General features: G+C 61.7%; 1 protein-coding gene across 1 annotated transcript in view; it reads right to left on the minus strand.

Moving 5' to 3' along the window:
• Positions 1 to 9895: 9895 nt before the first annotated feature.
• LOC107050955 (plectin-like) overlaps positions 9896 to 16574 on the minus strand; it is a 43651-nt gene continuing 36972 nt past the window's right edge. The window contains 1 exon segment of the mRNA XM_040696023.2: positions 9896 to 16340. Coding sequence (XP_040551957.2) covers positions 10077 to 16340 — 6264 coding nt within the window. The 3' untranslated portion in view covers positions 9896 to 10076.

Genomic DNA, 16574 nt, shown 5'->3' on the forward strand with positions numbered 1-16574 from the left:
GATCGATGGGTGACATGGGTGGGATCAGGGATGGGATCATCAGCGGCATCCATAGGATCAGTGGGATTTCTGGGATGGATGGGATGATCAGTGGGGTCATGGGATCAGTGTGATCGCTGGTGTGGATGGGATGATCACTGGGATCCATGGGGTCAGTGGGATCGTTGGGAAAGGTGGGATCATCAGTGGGGCATGGGATCAGTGGGATTGCTGGGATGGATGGGATCATCAGTGGGATCGATGGGATCAGTGGGATCACTGGGATGGCTGGGATCATCACTGGGGTCATGGGATCATCAGTGGCGTCCACGGGATCAGTGGGACCGCTAGTATCACTGAGATGGATGGAATCACCGGTGGGATTGGCGTGGTGTATGGGATCAGTGGGATCATCAGCAGGATGTATGGGACCACTGAGACTGGGATAGCTGGGATGGATGGGATCAGCAGTGGGGTCATGGGATCGATGGGTGACATGGGTGGGATCATGGATGGGATCATCAGTGGCATCCATGGGATCAATGGGATCGCTGGGATGGATGGGATCATCAGTGAGGTGATGGAATCAGTGGGATCGCTGGTGTGGATGGGATCATCACTGGGATCCATGGGGTCAGTGGGATCGTTGGGATGGGTGGGATCATCAGTGGGGTCATGGGGTCGATGGGTGACAAGGGTGGGATCATGGATGGGATCAGTGGGATGGATGGGATCATTGGTGGGGTCATTTGATCGATAGGTGACATGGGTGGGGTCACCAATGGGATCATCGGTGACATCAGTGGGATCAATAGGATCACTGGAATGGATGGGAGCATCAGTGGGATGGGTGGGAACATCAGTGTGGTCATGGGATGAATGGTTGACATGGGTGAGGTCGCTGGTGGCATCAGTGGGATCAGTGGGATCAGTGGGATGGATGGGATCATCAGTGGGGTCATGGGATCAGTGTGATCGCTGGTGTGGATGGGAGCATCACTGGGATCCATGGGATCAGTGGGATCGTTGGGATGGGTGGGATCATCAGTGGGGTCATGGGATCGGTGGGTGACATGGGTGGGATCAATGGTGGGATCAATGGGATGGATGGGATCATTGGCGGGGTCATGGGATCGATGGGTGACATGGGTGGGGTCACCAATGGGATCATCGGTGACATCAGTGGGATCAATAGGATCACTGGAATGGATGGGAGCATCAGTGGGATGGGTAGAATCATCAGTGGGGTCATGGGATCAATGGTTGACATGGGTGAGGTCACTGGTGGCATCAGTGGGATCAGTGGGATTTCTGGGATGGATGGGATCATTGTTGGGATGGATGGGATCATTGTTGGGGTCATGGGGTCGATGGGTGACATGGGTGGGGTCATGGATGGGATCATCACTGGGATGGATGGGATCATCACTGGGATTGGTGGGATCATACTGGGATGGATGGGATCATCACTGGGATCGGTGGGACGGATGGGATCATACTGGGATGGATGGGATCATCACTGGGATCGGTGGGATGGATGGGATGGATGGGATCATCACTGGGATGGATGGGATCATCACAGGGATTGGGGGGATGGATGGGATCATACGGGGATGGATGGGATCATCACTGGGATTGGTGGGATGGATGGGATCATCACTGGGATTGGTGGGATGGATGGGATCATACTGGGATGGATGGGATCATCACTGGGATTGGTGGGATTGGAGGGATGGATGGGATCATCACTGGGATTGGTGGGACGGATCGGATCATACTGGGATGGATGGGATCATATTGGGATGGATGGGATCATCACTGGGATTGGTGGGATGGGTGGGATTATCACTGGGATTGGTGGGATTGGAGGGATGGATGGGATCATTACTGGGATTGGTGGGATGGATGGGATCATACTGGGATGGATGGGATCATCACTGGGATTGGTGGGATTGGTGGGATGGATGGGATCGTACTGGGATTGGGGGGATGGATGGGATCATACTGGGATGGATGGGATCATCACTGGGGTTGGTGGGATGGATGGGATCATCACTGGGATTGGTGGGGTGGATGGGATCATACTGGGATTGGTGGGATGGATGGGACGGGTGGGATCATACTGGGATTGGTGGGATCATCACTGGGATTGGTGGGTTTGGTGGGATGGATGGGATCATCACTGGGACGGATGGGATGGATGGGATCATACTGGGATTGGTGGGATCATCACTGGGAATGGTGGGATTGGTGGGGTGGATGGGATCATCACTGGGATGGATGGGATCATCACTGGGATTGATGGGATGGATGGGATCATACTGGGATGGATGGGATCATCACTGGGATTGGTGGGATCACTGGGATCGCTGGGATCGCTGGGATGGATGGGATCACTGAGATGACTGGGATGGTGGGATGGATGGGATCAACAGTGACGTCATGTGATCGATGGTGACACGGGTGGGATCACGGATGGGATCATAGTTGGTATCAGTGGGATCACTGGGACGGATGGGATCATCGGTGGGACTGCTGGGATGGGTGGGATGGATGGGATCATCAGTGGGGTCACGGGACCAATGGGTCACTGGTGGCATCATCGGTGGCATCAGTGGGATTGCTGGTATCGCTGGGATAAATGGGACCATCTGTAGGATGGGTTGGATTGCTGGGGGGGTCATGGGATCAATGGGAGACACGTCACCATTGGGATCATCGTGGGGTCATGGGATCAATGGGAGACACGTCACCATTGGGATCATCGGTGGGGTCATGGGATCGATGGGAGACACATCACCATTGGGATCATCGGTGGGGTCATGGGATCGATGGGAGACACGTCACCAGTGGGATCATTGGTGGGGTCATGGGATCAATGAGTGACGGGTCACCATTGGGATCATCGGTGGGGTTATGGGATGGATGGGAGACACGTCACCATTGGGATCATCAGTGGGGTTATGGGATCGATGGGTGACATGACACCATTGGGATCATCGGTGGGGACATGGGATCAGTGGGAGACACGTCACCATTGGGATCATCGGTGGGGTCATGGGATCAATGGGAGACACGTCACCATTGGGATCATCGGTGGGGTCATGGGATCAATGAGTGACGGGTCACCATTGGGATCATCGGTGGGGTTATGGGATGGATGGGAGACACGTCACCATTGGGATCATCAGTGGGGTTATGGGATCGATGGGTGACATGACACCATTGGGATCATCGGTGGGGTCATGGGATCAATGGGAGACACGTCACCATTGGGATCATCGGTGGAGTCATGGGATCAATGGGTGACACGTCACAATTGGGATCATCAGTGGGGTCATGGGATGGATGGGAGACAGGTCACCATTGGGATCATCGGTGGGGTCATGGGATCAATGGGTGACATCACCATTGGGATCATCGGTGGGGTTATGGGATGGATGGGAGACACATCACCATTGGGATCATCGTGGGGTCATGGGATGGATGGGTGACATGTCACCATTGGGATCATCGGTGGGGACATGGGATTGATGGGTGACATGTCACCATTGGGATCATCGGTGGGGTTATGGGATCGATGGGTGACGTCACCATTGGGATCATCAGTGGGGTCATGGGATGGATGGGTGACGTCACCATTGGGATCATCGGTGGGGACATGGGATCAATGGGTGACATGTCACCATTGGGATCATCGGTGGGGTTATGGGATCAATGGGAGACACGTCACCATTGGGATCATCGGTGGGGTCATGGGATCAATGAGTGACGTGTCACCATTGGGATCATTGGTGGGGTTATGGGATGGATGGGAGACAGGTCACCATTGGGATCATCAGTGGGGTTATGGGATCGATGGGTGACATGACACCATTGGGATCATCGGTGGGGACATGGGATCAGTGGGAGACACGTCACCATTGGGATCATCGGTGGGGTTATGGGATGGATGGGAGACACATCACCATTGGGATCATCGGTGGGGTCATGGGATGGATGGGTGACATGTCACCATTGGGATCATCGGTGGGGTCATGGGATCGATGGGAGACATATCACCATTGGGATCATCGGAGGGGTCATGGGATCAATGGGAGACACGTCACCATTGGGATCATCGGTGGGGTCATGGGATCAATGGGAGACACGTCACCATTGGGATCATCGGTGGGGTCATGGGATCGATGGGAGACACGTCACCATTGGGATCATCGGTGGGGTCATGGGATTGATGGGTAACGTCACCACTGGGATCATCGGTGGGGTCATGGGATCAATGGGAGACACGTCACCATTGGGATCATCGGTGGGGTTATGGGATGGATGGGAGACACGTCACCATTGGGATCATCAGTGGGGTTATGGGATCGATGGGTGACATGACACCATTGGGATCATCGGTGGGGACATGGGATCAGTGGGAGACACGTCACCATTGGGATCATCGGTGGAGTCATGGGATGGATGGGAGACACGTCACCATTGGGATCATCGGTGGAGTCATGGGATGGATGGGAGACACATCACCATTGGGATCATCGGTTGGGTCATGGGATGGATGGGTGACATGCCACCATTGGGATCATCGGTGGGGTCATGGGATCAATGAGTGACGGGTCACCATTGGGATCATCGGTGGGGTCATGGGATGGATGGGAGACACGTCACCATTGGGATCATCAGTGGGGTTATGGGATCGATGGGTGACATGACACCATTGGGATCATCGGTGGGGACATGGGATCAGTGGGAGACACGTCACCATTGGGATCATCGGTGGGGTCATGGGATCAATGGGAGACACGTCACCATTGGGATCATCGGTGGGGTCATGGGATCAATGGGTGACATCACCATTGGGATCATCGGTGGGGTCATGGGATCAATGGGAGACACGTCACCATTGGGATCATCGGTGGGGTCATGGGATCAATGGGAGACATCACCATTGGGATCGTTGGTAGGGTCATGGGGTCGATGGGTGACATCACCATAGGGATCATCGGTGGGGTTATGGGATCGATGGGAGACATATCACCATTGGGATCATCGGAGGGGTTATGGGATGGATGGGTGACACGTCACCATTGGGATCATCGGTGGGGTCATGGGATCAATGGGAGACACGTCACCATTGGGATCATCAGTGGGATCATGGGATGGATGGGTGACATGACACCATTGGGATCATCGGTGGGGTTATGGGATGGATGGGAGACACGTCACCATTGGGATCATCGTGGGATCATGGGATCGATGGGTGACATCACCATTGGGATCATCGGTGGGGTCATGGGATCAGTGGGATTGGTGGGATGGTTGGGATCATCAGTGGGGTCAGGGAATCAATGGGTGATATGGGTGGGATTGTGAGTGGGATTACTGGTGGCATCCATGGGGTCAGAATGATTAGAGGGGTCACGTGGATGGGTGGGATCGCTGGGATAGATGGGATCGCTGGGATGGATGGGATCATTGGGATGGATGGGATCACTGAATGGTGAGTGGGGTCACCGAGATGCATGGGATGGGTGGGATCACTGTATGATAGGTGGGGTCACTGGAATGGATGGCATCATTGGATGATGGATGGGATCACTGGGATGGATGCGATCATTGAATGATGGATGGGATCGGGGGAAGGATGGGATCACTGGGATGGGTGGGATCACCGGTGGGATGGGCGGGATCACTGGTGGCATCAGTGGGGTCACCGAGGTGGTGGTGCTGGGATGGATGGGATCATTGGATGATGGGTGGGGTCACTGGGATGGATGGCACCATTGGATGACGGATGGGATCATTGGGATGGATGGGATCACCGAATGGTGGGTGGGATCGCTGGGATCACTGGGATGGGTGGGGTCACTGAATGATGGGTGGGGTCAGTGGGATGGATGGCATCATTGGATGATGGATGGGATCACTGGGATGGATGGGATCATTGGGATGGATGGGATCATTGGTGGGATGGGTGGGATCACTGGTGGCATCAGTGGGGTCACCGAGGTGGTGGTTCTGGGGTGGATGGGATCATTGAATGATGGGTGGGATCACTGGGATGGATGGGGTCACCGAATGGTGGGTGGGATCACTGGGATCTCTGGGATGGGTGGGATCACTGTATGATGCGTGGGGTCACTGGGATGGATGGCATCATTGGATGATGGGGGGGAAGACTGGGATGATTGGGATCACTGGGATGGATGGGATCATTGAATGATGGATGGGATTACTGGGATGGAGGGGATCATTGGTGGGATGGGCGGGGTCACTGGTGGCATCAGTGGGGTCACCGAGGTGGTGGTGCTGGGATGGATGGGATCATTGGATGATGGGTGGGGTCACTGGGATGGATGGCACCATTGGATGACGGATGGGATCACTGGGATGGATGGGATCACCGAATGGTGGGTGGGATCGCTGGGATCACTGGGATGGGTGGGGTCACTGAATGATGGGTGGGGTCACTGGGATGGATGGCATCATTGGATGATGGGGGGGATGACTGGGATGGATGGGATCACCGAATGGTGGGTGGGGTCACTGGGATTGGTGGGGTCACTGAATGATGGGTGGGGTCACGGGGATGGATGGCATCATTGGATGATGGATGGGATCATTGGCATGGATGGGATCACTGAATGCTGGGTGGGATCACTGGGATGCATGGGATCATTAGTGGGATGGGCGGGATCACCGGTGGTATCAGTGGGGTCACCGAGGTGGTGGTGCTGGGATGGATGGCATCATCGGATGATGGGGGGGATCACAGGGAAGGATGGGATCATTGGGATGGATGGGATCACCGAATGGTTGGTGGGATCACTGGGATCACTGGGATGGGTGGGATCACTGAACGATGGGTGGGATCATTGGGATGGATGGGATTGGTGGGATGGATTGGAACACTGAATGGTGGGTGGGACTGCTGGGATCACTGGGATGGGTGGGGTCACTGAACGATGGGTGTGGTCACTGGGATGGATGGGATCATTGGGATGGATGGGATCACTGGGATGGATGGGATCACTGAACGATGGGTGGGGTCACTGGGATGGACAGCATCATTGGATGATGGGTGGGATCACTGGGATCGATGGCGCCACGGGGATGGATGGGATCACTGGATGATGGATGGGATCCGTGGGAAGGATGGGATCATTGGACGATGGGTGGGATGACTGGGATGACTGGGATGACTGGTGGGATGGACAGGCTCGCTGGTGGAATCAGTGGGGTCAGTGAGATGGTGGTATTGGGATGGAGGGGATCGTGGAATGATAGGTGGGATCGCTGGGATGGATGGGATCATTGGATGGTGGATGGGATCACTGGGATGGATGGCATCATTGGATGATGGATTGGATCACTGGGATGGATGGGACCATTGAATGATGGATGGGATCACTGGGATGGAGGGGATCATTGGTGGGATGGGTGGGATCACTGGGATCGATGGCACCACTGGGATGGATGGGATAATTGGACGATGGGGGGGATGACTGGGATGACTGGGATCACTGGTGGGATGGGCGGGATCACTGGTGGCATCAGTGGGGTCACCGAGGTGGTGGTGCTGGGATGGATGGGTTCACTGAATGATAGGTGGGATCATTGGGATGGGTGGGATCACTGGGATGGATGGGATCACCGAATGGTGGGTGGGATCACTGGGATCACTGGGATGGGTGGGATCACTGAACGATGGGTGGGGTCGCTGGGATGGACGGCATCATTGGATGACGGGTGGGATCACTGGGATCGATGGCGCCACGGGGATGGATGGGATCACTGGATGATGGATGGGATCCGTGGGAAGGATGGGATCATTGGACGATGGGTGGGATGACTGGGATGACTGGGATGACTGGTGGGATGGACAGGCTCGCTGGTGGCATCAGTGGGGTCAGTGAGATGGTGGTATTGGGATGGAGGGGATCGTGGAATGATAGGTGGGATCGCTGGGATGGATGGGATCATTGGATGGTGGATGGGATCACTGGGATGGATGGCATCATTGGATGATGGATTGGATCACTGGGATGGATGGGACCATTGAATGATGGATGGGATCACTGGGATGGAGGGGATCATTGGTGGGATGGGTGGGATCACTGGGATCGATGGCACCACTGGGATGGATGGGATAATTGGACGATGGGGGGGATGACTGGGATGACTGGGATCACTGGTGGGATGGGCGGGATCACTGGTGGCATCAGTGGGGTCACCGAGGTGGTGGTGCTGGGATGGATGGGTTCACTGAATGATAGGTGGGATCATTGGGATGGGTGGGATCACTGGGATGGATGGGATCACCGAATGGTGGGTGGGATCACTGGGATCACTGGGATGGGTGGGATCACTGAACGATGGGTGGGGTCGCTGGGATGGACGGCATCATTGGATGACGGGTGGGATCACTGGGATCGATGGCGCCACGGGGATGGATGGGATCACTGGATGATGGATGGGATCCGTGGGAAGGATGGGATCATTGGACGATGGGTGGGATGACTGGGATGACTGGTGGGATGGGTGGGCTCGCTGGTGGCATCAGTGGGGTCAGTGAGATGGTGGTATTGGGATGGATGGGATCATGGAATGATAGGTGAGATCGCTGGGATGGATGGGATCATTGGATGGTGGATGGGATCACTGGGATGGATGGCATCATTGGAGGATGGATGGGATCACTGGGATGTATGGCATCATTGGATGATGGATTGGATCACTGGGATGGATGGGACCATTGAATGATGGATGGGATCACTGGGATGGAGGGGATCATTGGTGGGATGGGTGGGATCACTGGGATCGATGGCACCACTGGGATGGATGGGATAATTGGACGATGGGGGGGATGACTGGGATGACTGGGATCACTGGTGGGATGGGCGGGATCACTGGTGGCATCAGTGGGGTCACCGAGGTGGTGGTGCTGGGATGGATGGGATCACTGAATGATAGGTGGGATCATTGGGATGGGTGGGATCACTGGGATGGATGGGATCACCGAATGGTGGGTGGGATCACTGGGATCACTGGGATGGGTGGGATCACTGAACGATGGGTGGGGTCGCTGGGATGGACGGCATCATTGGATGACGGGTGGGATCACTGGGATCGATGGCGCCACGGGGATGGATGGGATCACTGGATGATGGATGGGATCCGTGGGAAGGATGGGATCATTGGACGATGGGTGGGATGACTGGGATGACTGGGATGACTGGTGGGATGGGCAGGCTCGCTGGTGGCATCAGTGGGGTCAGTGAGATGGTGGTATTGGGATGGATGGGATCATGGAATGATAGGTGGGATCGCTGGGATGGATGGGATCATTGGATGGTGGATGGGATCACTGGGATGGAGGGGATCATTGGATGACGGATTGGATCACTGGGATGGATGGGACCACTGAATGATGGATGGGATCACTGGGATGGAGGGGATCATTGGTGGGATGGGTGGGATCGCGGGGATGGATGGGATCACCGAATGGTGGGTGGGATCGCTGGGATCACTGGGATGGGTGGGATCACTGAACGATGGGTGGGGTCGCTGGGATGGACGGCATCATTGGATGACGTGTGGGATCACTGGGATCGATGGCGCCACTGGGATGGATGGGATCATTGGACGATGGGTGGGATGACTGGGATGACTGGTGGGATGGGCGGGCTCGCCGGTGGCATTAGTGGGGTCACTGTGATGGCGGCGCTGGTGGGATGGGTGGCGTCACTGTGTTGGGTGGGATGGCCGGGACTGGGGGATCGCTGGGACCACTGGGATGGCTGGGATCATTGATGGGCTGATGGGTGACACGGTGTGGGGATGGGACGGGACGGAATGGGACGGGCCGGGCGCTCCCGGCGCGGCGCTGTGGGAGCTCTGCATACACAAACACTGTCGGAGCGATGGCGTTTATTAATATATTAGTGGAGTCTTTCTTTGTTGTTTTTTTTTTTGGTTAAACTTGTTTAGGCACTGCTTTGGAAGAAGGCTATCGAGTTTAAAAAGGGCCAAGGGTGGGGGTAGGGGGAAGGAAGGAAGCGGGCCGGCGAGGGGCCGGCGTGGCGGCACCATCATCACGCCGCGCTCAGCGCCGCCGCGCCGGGGAGCGCCGCCCACCCCGGGGCCAACGCCGGCGCGGCCGCCTCGCCGGCGCCGCGCGGGGCCGCGGCGTATCTGCGGCCGAAGCTGGAGGACGAGTAGGAGGAAGACGAGAAGGTCATGGAGAAGCCGGAGCCGGTGGCGTCGAAGCTGCCGCGCCGCGATCCCGAGCGCGAGCCGGTGCGGGAGCCGGAGCGCGAGCCGGCGGCGGAGCCGGCGCCGCTGACGTTGTAGGGGCTGTAGTATCCCTTGGAGGAGCGGGCCGAGGCCTCGAGCAGCCGCAGGCCGGTGCCGTCCTCGATCATGCTGCGCTCCATGGCGTCCTTGTAGGAGATCTTCAGCTTGGTCTTGGGGCACGTGAGGTACTTGGAGTAGGTGGCGACGTCGCGCAGCTTCTGGGCCGTGCGCGCGTCGATGGTGCCCTTCTGCAGCGCCTCGTCCAGGGAGACGCGGCCGGCGGCGTCGGGCTCGATCAGCCCCCCGGTCAGGTACTGCACCTCCAGGAAGCGCTGCCCGGCCTCGTAGTACAGCCAGCCCTTCTTCAGCGCCTGCGCCGCCGACATCTTGGTCTTGGTGCGCGGGTCCTCGAAGCCGGAGAAGGCCTTCTGCGCCAGGTTGATGCGGTCCACCATGATCCTGTCCACCAGCCCCTTGCTCACCGCGTCGGCCACCGAGCAGCGCTCGCCCGTGCCGGGGTCGATGATGCCGCCGGTGCAGGCCTGCGCCTCCAGCAGCCGCTGCCCCGTGATGTTGTCCACCAGGTTGCGGCGCATGGCCTCGGTGACGGACACCTTCTCCAGCGTGTCGGTGTCCAGGATGCCGGCCACCGGGCCCGTCTCCTCGCTGGGGTCGCTCCACGCCGCGCCGGGCAGCCTCGGCGGGGCCGGGCTGGCCGAGTAGGAGGACGAGGAGGAGCCCACGGAGGACGAGCGCGAGCGGAAGCCGCCCACGTTGCCGGAGAGCATGTCGGCGAACTCGGTGATGGAGAGCGCGCCGGAGCGGTACTGGTCCAGCGCCGACTGGTCGATGAGGCCGCGGGAGATGGCGTCGTCGATGTCGTACTGGCGGCCCGAGCGCCGGTCGATGATCATGGACTTGACCACGCCGTCCGACGAGGAGGTGGTGATCTCCTCCCACTCGCACTCCTGCTCCGACAGCTCCAGGTAGGTCTGGTGGTCGATGAGGCCCTTGCGGTACGCCTCGTACACCGACATCTCCTTGCCCGTCTCCGGGTCGACGATGACCACGCGGCGCTTGCGGACCGACGACTTGGACGAGGTCTTCCTCTCGCGCTTCTTCTCCTTCAGCGGCAGCAGCCGCAGCCCGGTCTCGGGGTCGGTGACGCAGCGCTCCATCAGCTGCAGGTAGGTGAGGTTCTCCTCCGTGTTGGGGTCGAAGAAGCCCTTGGTGTCGTCGCTGGGGTCGGACAGCACCTCGTTCATCTCCTCGTCGAACAGCCCGCGCTCGTAGGCCACCTCGACGGGCAGGCGGTGGCTCTCCTCGGGGTCGATGATGCCGCCGGTGGCGATCTGCGCCTCCAGCAGGCGGATGCCGTGGTCCTTCAGGATCAGCCCCTTCTTCATGGCCTGGAAGAGGGAGATGAGCTTCCCGGTGTAGGGGTCGCGGTAGCCGGTGACGGCGCGCTCGGCCGAGAGCAGCTTGTCCTTGAACTCGGGCCCCACGATGCCCATGCGCACGGCCTCCTCCACCGTCAGCTTCAGCCCCTTGATGGGGTCGACGACGTACCCCGTGGCCGCCTGCGCCTCCAGCAGCTCGAAGGCGGTGCCGGGCCGGATGATGCCCTTCTTCATGGCCTGGTAGACGGAGAGCCGCTCCTTGGTGGAGTCGACGAGGACGCCGGCGATGCAGCTGGTGCCCTCCAGGAACTTCTTCAGGTCCCTGGAGACCTCCTCGACGGACGCCAGCCCCTCGTGCAGCCGCTGCGCCGTGGCCTCGTCCATCACCTGCGACAGGACCAGCTCCTCCACGGTGATCTGCTTGCGCAGCCCGCGGAAGGTGAGGCGGCGCGCGTCGCCCAGCGGCAGCAGCAGCAGCCCGCTGCCCTCGTCCTTGCGGCAGCGCCGCAGCAGCTGCGTGTAGCTCAGCCTCTCGTCGGTGGACGGGTCCGGGAAGCTGCGCACCTCGCTGGGCTCGGCCAGCAGGTCGGCCGTCTCCTTGTTGACGAAGCCGCGGTGGCAGGCCACCTCCAGGGGCAGGTGGAAGCCCAGGCGCGGGTCGATGACGCCGCCGGTGGCCAGCTGGGCGTCCAGGAGCTTGAGGGCCTCCTCGCTCGGCACCAGCTCCTTCCGCATGGCCTGGAAGACGGAGATCTTCTGCTCGCTGTAGGGGTCCCGGTAGCCGGTGACGGCCCTCTCGGCCGACAGCAGGCGGTCGTGGACCTCGGGCCCCACCACGCCTTTGCGCACGGCCTCGTCCACCGTCAGCATCTCGTTCTTGACGGGGTCCACCACGAAGCCGGTGGCCGCCTGGGCCTCCAGCAGGCAGCGGGCCGCCTCGGCGTTCATCAGCCCCTTCTTCAGCGCCTGGTAGACGCTCAGCGTCTGCTTGGAGGAGGGCACGTAGACGCCGGCCACGCAGCCCGAGCCGTAGAGGCACCTGCGGACGGCCTCGTCCTCCAGCAGCTCGCGGAAGGTCTTGGAGCCGGCCTTCAGCAGCCGGTAGATCTCCTGCGAGATCACCTTGGCCTCGAGGAGCTCCTCGGCCGTGACGCGGCGCCGGCCGTAGTCGAAGGAGGCGAGGTTCTGCTGCCGGACGATCTCGGTCCGCTCGATGATCTCGATGATGATGATGATCATGCGCTCCTTGGAGACGCGGCCCGCCTGGAACTCCTCCAGCAGCTGCCGCCGCTGCTCCTCGGGCAGCAGATCCGACTGCATGATCTCCCACAGCGACATGGAGGAGCCGGCCCGGCTGCCCACGGGGATGTCCACCCGCGTCTCCTCGAACACCTTCCGCGTCTCCTCCTCCGTGTACAGCCGCGTCGTCTCCACCACCGTCGGCTTCTCGGGCTCCCGCAGCGGCAGCAGCAGCAGCCCGCTCTCGGGGTCCTCCACGCAGCGCTCCATCAGCTGCACGTAGGTGAGGCTCTCCTGCGTGTTGGGGTCCAGGAAGCCCTTGGCGGCGTCGCCGGCCTCGGACAGGACGCGCTGCGTCTCCTCGTCCAGCAGCCCGCGCTCGTAGGCCACCTCGACGGGCACGCGGTGGCTGTGCACGGGGTCGACGACGCCGCCGGTGGCCATCTGCGCCTGCAGCAGGCGGCCGCCGTGCTCGTGCGGGATCAGCCCCTTCCGCATGGCCTCGAAGAGCGAGACGGTGTTCCCCGAGTAGGGGTCCTTGTAGCCGGTGACGGCCTTCTCGGCCGACAGCAGCTTCTCGTGCAGCTCGGGCCCCACCACGCCGGCCTTCACCGCCTCGTTGACGTAGAGCTTGCGGTTCGTCGCCGGGTCCAGCAGGAAGCCGGTGGCCGCCTGCGCCTCCAGCAGCAGCAGGCCGGTGCCGGCCCGCAGCAGGTTCCTCCGCATGGCCTCGTAGACGCTCAGCTTCTCCTTGCTGGCCTCCACGTAGACGCCGGCGACGCAGCCGCCGCCGCGCAGGAAGCGCCGCACCGCCTCCGTCTGGGCCAGCTCCTTCACCGAGGCGCCGCCGTCCCGCAGCCGCTCGTACTGCTCCGCGCTGAGGATGCGCGCCTCCAGCAGCTCGCCGGCCGGCACCGGCGCCCGCAGCCCCGCGAAGCTCAGCTTCTCCCTCTTCCTGCCCTCGGCCTCCTCGACGACGGTGATGACGATCTTGATGACCTTCTCCACCGTCACCTTGCCCGTCCTGTACTGCCGCAGCAGCTCGCGCCGCTGCTCCTCGCTGAAGTACTCCGAGTGGATCAGCTCCCACACGCTCAGCGCGCGCCCGCGCAGGCCGCCGGCCGGCACCTCCACCGTGGCCTTGCCCAGGCTCTCCTCGGCCTGCGCGTCCGTGTACACCTCCTCCTGCTGCGCCCGGACGGCGGCGTCCGACAGCGGCAGCAGCAGGAAGCCCGTCCGCTCGTCCCGGCGGCAGCTCCGCTGCAGCTGCGCGTAGCCCACGCGCCGCCGGCTCTCGGGGCAGTCGAAGGCGCGCAGCTCCTCCAAAGCCTCCTTGGTCTCGGCGTCCAGGCAGCCGCGCCGGTAGGCGACGTCGAGGGGCAGGCGGTGGCTGCTGGCCGGGTCGACGACGCCGCCGGTGCGCAGCTGCACGTCCAGCAGCCGCACGCCGGCGTCGGCGGGGACCAAGCCCTTCTTCAGCGCCTGGAACAGGGCGACCGTCTGCCCGGTGTAGGGGTCCTTGTAGCCGCTCACCGCCTTCTCCGCCGACAGCAGCCGCTCGTGGACCTCCGGCCCCACCACCTCGGCCTTCACCGCCTCGTCCACCGTGTACAGCCCGCCGCTCGCCGGCTCCATGACGAAGCCGGCGGCCGCCTGCGCCTCCAGCAGAGCCAGCGCCACCTCCGGCTTCAGCAGCTTCCTCCTCTGCGCCTCGTAGAAGCTCAGCGTCTCCCCGCTGGACTCCAGCAGCACGCCGGCGATGGCGTCGGCGCCCCGCAGGGAGCGCCGCACCGCCTCCGTCTCGGCCACCTCGGCCACGGTGGCGTCGCCCTGCCGCAGCCGGTCGTACGTGTCCTTGTCGATGACGCGGCTCTCCAGCAGCTCGGCGGCGGGCACGGGGCCGCGCAGCCCCTCGAACAGCAGCTGCCTCTTCTTCTCGCCCTCCTCCAGCACCGTGATGACGATGCGGATGATCTTCTCCACCGTCACCGTGCCGCCGCGGTACTGCCGGATCAGCTCCCGCCGCTGCTCCTCCGTGAAGTACTCGGAGTTGATGATCTCCCACACGGTCACCGTCTTCCCTTGGAAGCGGCCGAACGGGGCGCTCACCGTGGCCTTCTTGAAGACGTCTTCGGCCTCCTGCTCGCTGCACCGCAGCTCCGGGCCGGCGGCCGCCTGGCTGCTAAGCGGCAGCAGCAGCAGCCCGCTCTCGGGGTCCTCCACGCAGCGCTCCATCAGCTGCACGTAGGTGAGGCTCTCCTGCGTGTTGGGGTCCAGGAAGCCCTTGGCGGCGTCGCCGGCCTCGGACAGGACGCGCTGCGTCTCCTCGTCCAGCAGCCCGCGCTCGTAGGCCGCCTCGACGGGCACGCGGTGGCTGTGCACGGGGTCGACGACGCCGCCGGTGGCCATCTGCGCCTGCAGCAGGCGGCCGCCGTGCTCGTGCGGGATCAGCCCCTTCCGCATGGCCTGGAAGAGCGAGATCTTGTCGCCGGTGTAGGGGTCCTTGTAGCCGGTGACGGCGCGCTCGGCCGACAGCAGCTTGCTGTGCAGCTCCGGCCCCACCACGCCGGCCTTCACCGCCTCGTCCACCGACAGCCGGGCGTTGCCGACGGGGTCCAGCACGAAGCCGGTGGCCGCCTGCGCCTCCAGCAGCAGCAGAGCGGCGCCGGGGCTGAGCAGCCGCCGCTTCATGGCCTCGTAGACGCTCAGCTTCTGGCGGCCGGGCTCGGTCAGCAGCCCGGCGATGCAGCCGCGGCCCTGCAGGAAGGCGCGGACGTCGTCGCGCCGCTCCAGCTCCTCCACGCTGACCGCCCCCTCGGCCAGCTGGCCCAGGCTGTGGCCGCTCAGGACGCCGGCGGCCGCCAACTGCCGCGCCGACACCTTCTGCCGGATGCCCTGGAAGGCGAATTCGGGCTCTCCGTTCTGCTCCGGGCCGTCCAAAGCGTGGCGGCCGTTGGGCAGCTCCGACGGCTCCTGCGGCGCCGCGTCCGTCTGGATCATCATCTCCCGCGTGGGCGCCGCCGCGCCGCGCTGCCGCTCCTCCTGCAGCCGCCGCAGCCGCTCGCGCAGCTTCTGGTTCTCCTCCTCCAGCAGCTTCTCCTGCCGCTGCCGCTGCTTCTGCAGCTGCTGCAGCTCGTCCTGCTTGCGGCGCGCGCTCTCCTCCGCCTCCTCCTGCTGCCGCTTGGCTTCGTCCAGCATGGCCCGCAGCCGCCGCTTCTCCTGCTCCATCTCCCGCTGCTGCCGCTCCTGCTCGGCCTGCAGGCTCTGCGCTTTGCCCACCTCGGCCTGGAAGAGCTGCTCCAGCTTGGCCTTCTCCTCCTCGATGAACTTCTCCTTCTGCAGCAGAGCGTCCTTCTCTTGCAGGAAGGACTCCTGCAGGGACTGCGTCTCCTGGCGGAGCTGCGCCTGCTGGGCCACCTCCAGCTGCGGACACAGGGGAGAGCCGTCAGGCTGAGGGGGGGTAAGGGGGGGGGGAGGGTGTGGGGTGAGGGTGGGGGCTGAGGAGTGGGGGGTCTGAGTAAGGGGTGAGGGTGGGGGGTGTGAGTGGGGGGTGAGGGTGGGGGTGAGGGGGTGGGTGGGGGGGGAAGAGAGTGGGGGGTGAGGGTGGGGGGTGAGGGTGGGGGGTGTGAGTGGGGGGTGAGGGTGGGGGGAGAGGGT

The sequence above is a fragment of the Gallus gallus genome, chromosome 2 (assembly GCF_016699485.2).
Source record: "Gallus gallus isolate bGalGal1 chromosome 2, bGalGal1.mat.broiler.GRCg7b, whole genome shotgun sequence".
In the NCBI taxonomy this organism is placed as follows: Eukaryota; Metazoa; Chordata; class Aves; order Galliformes; family Phasianidae; genus Gallus; species Gallus gallus.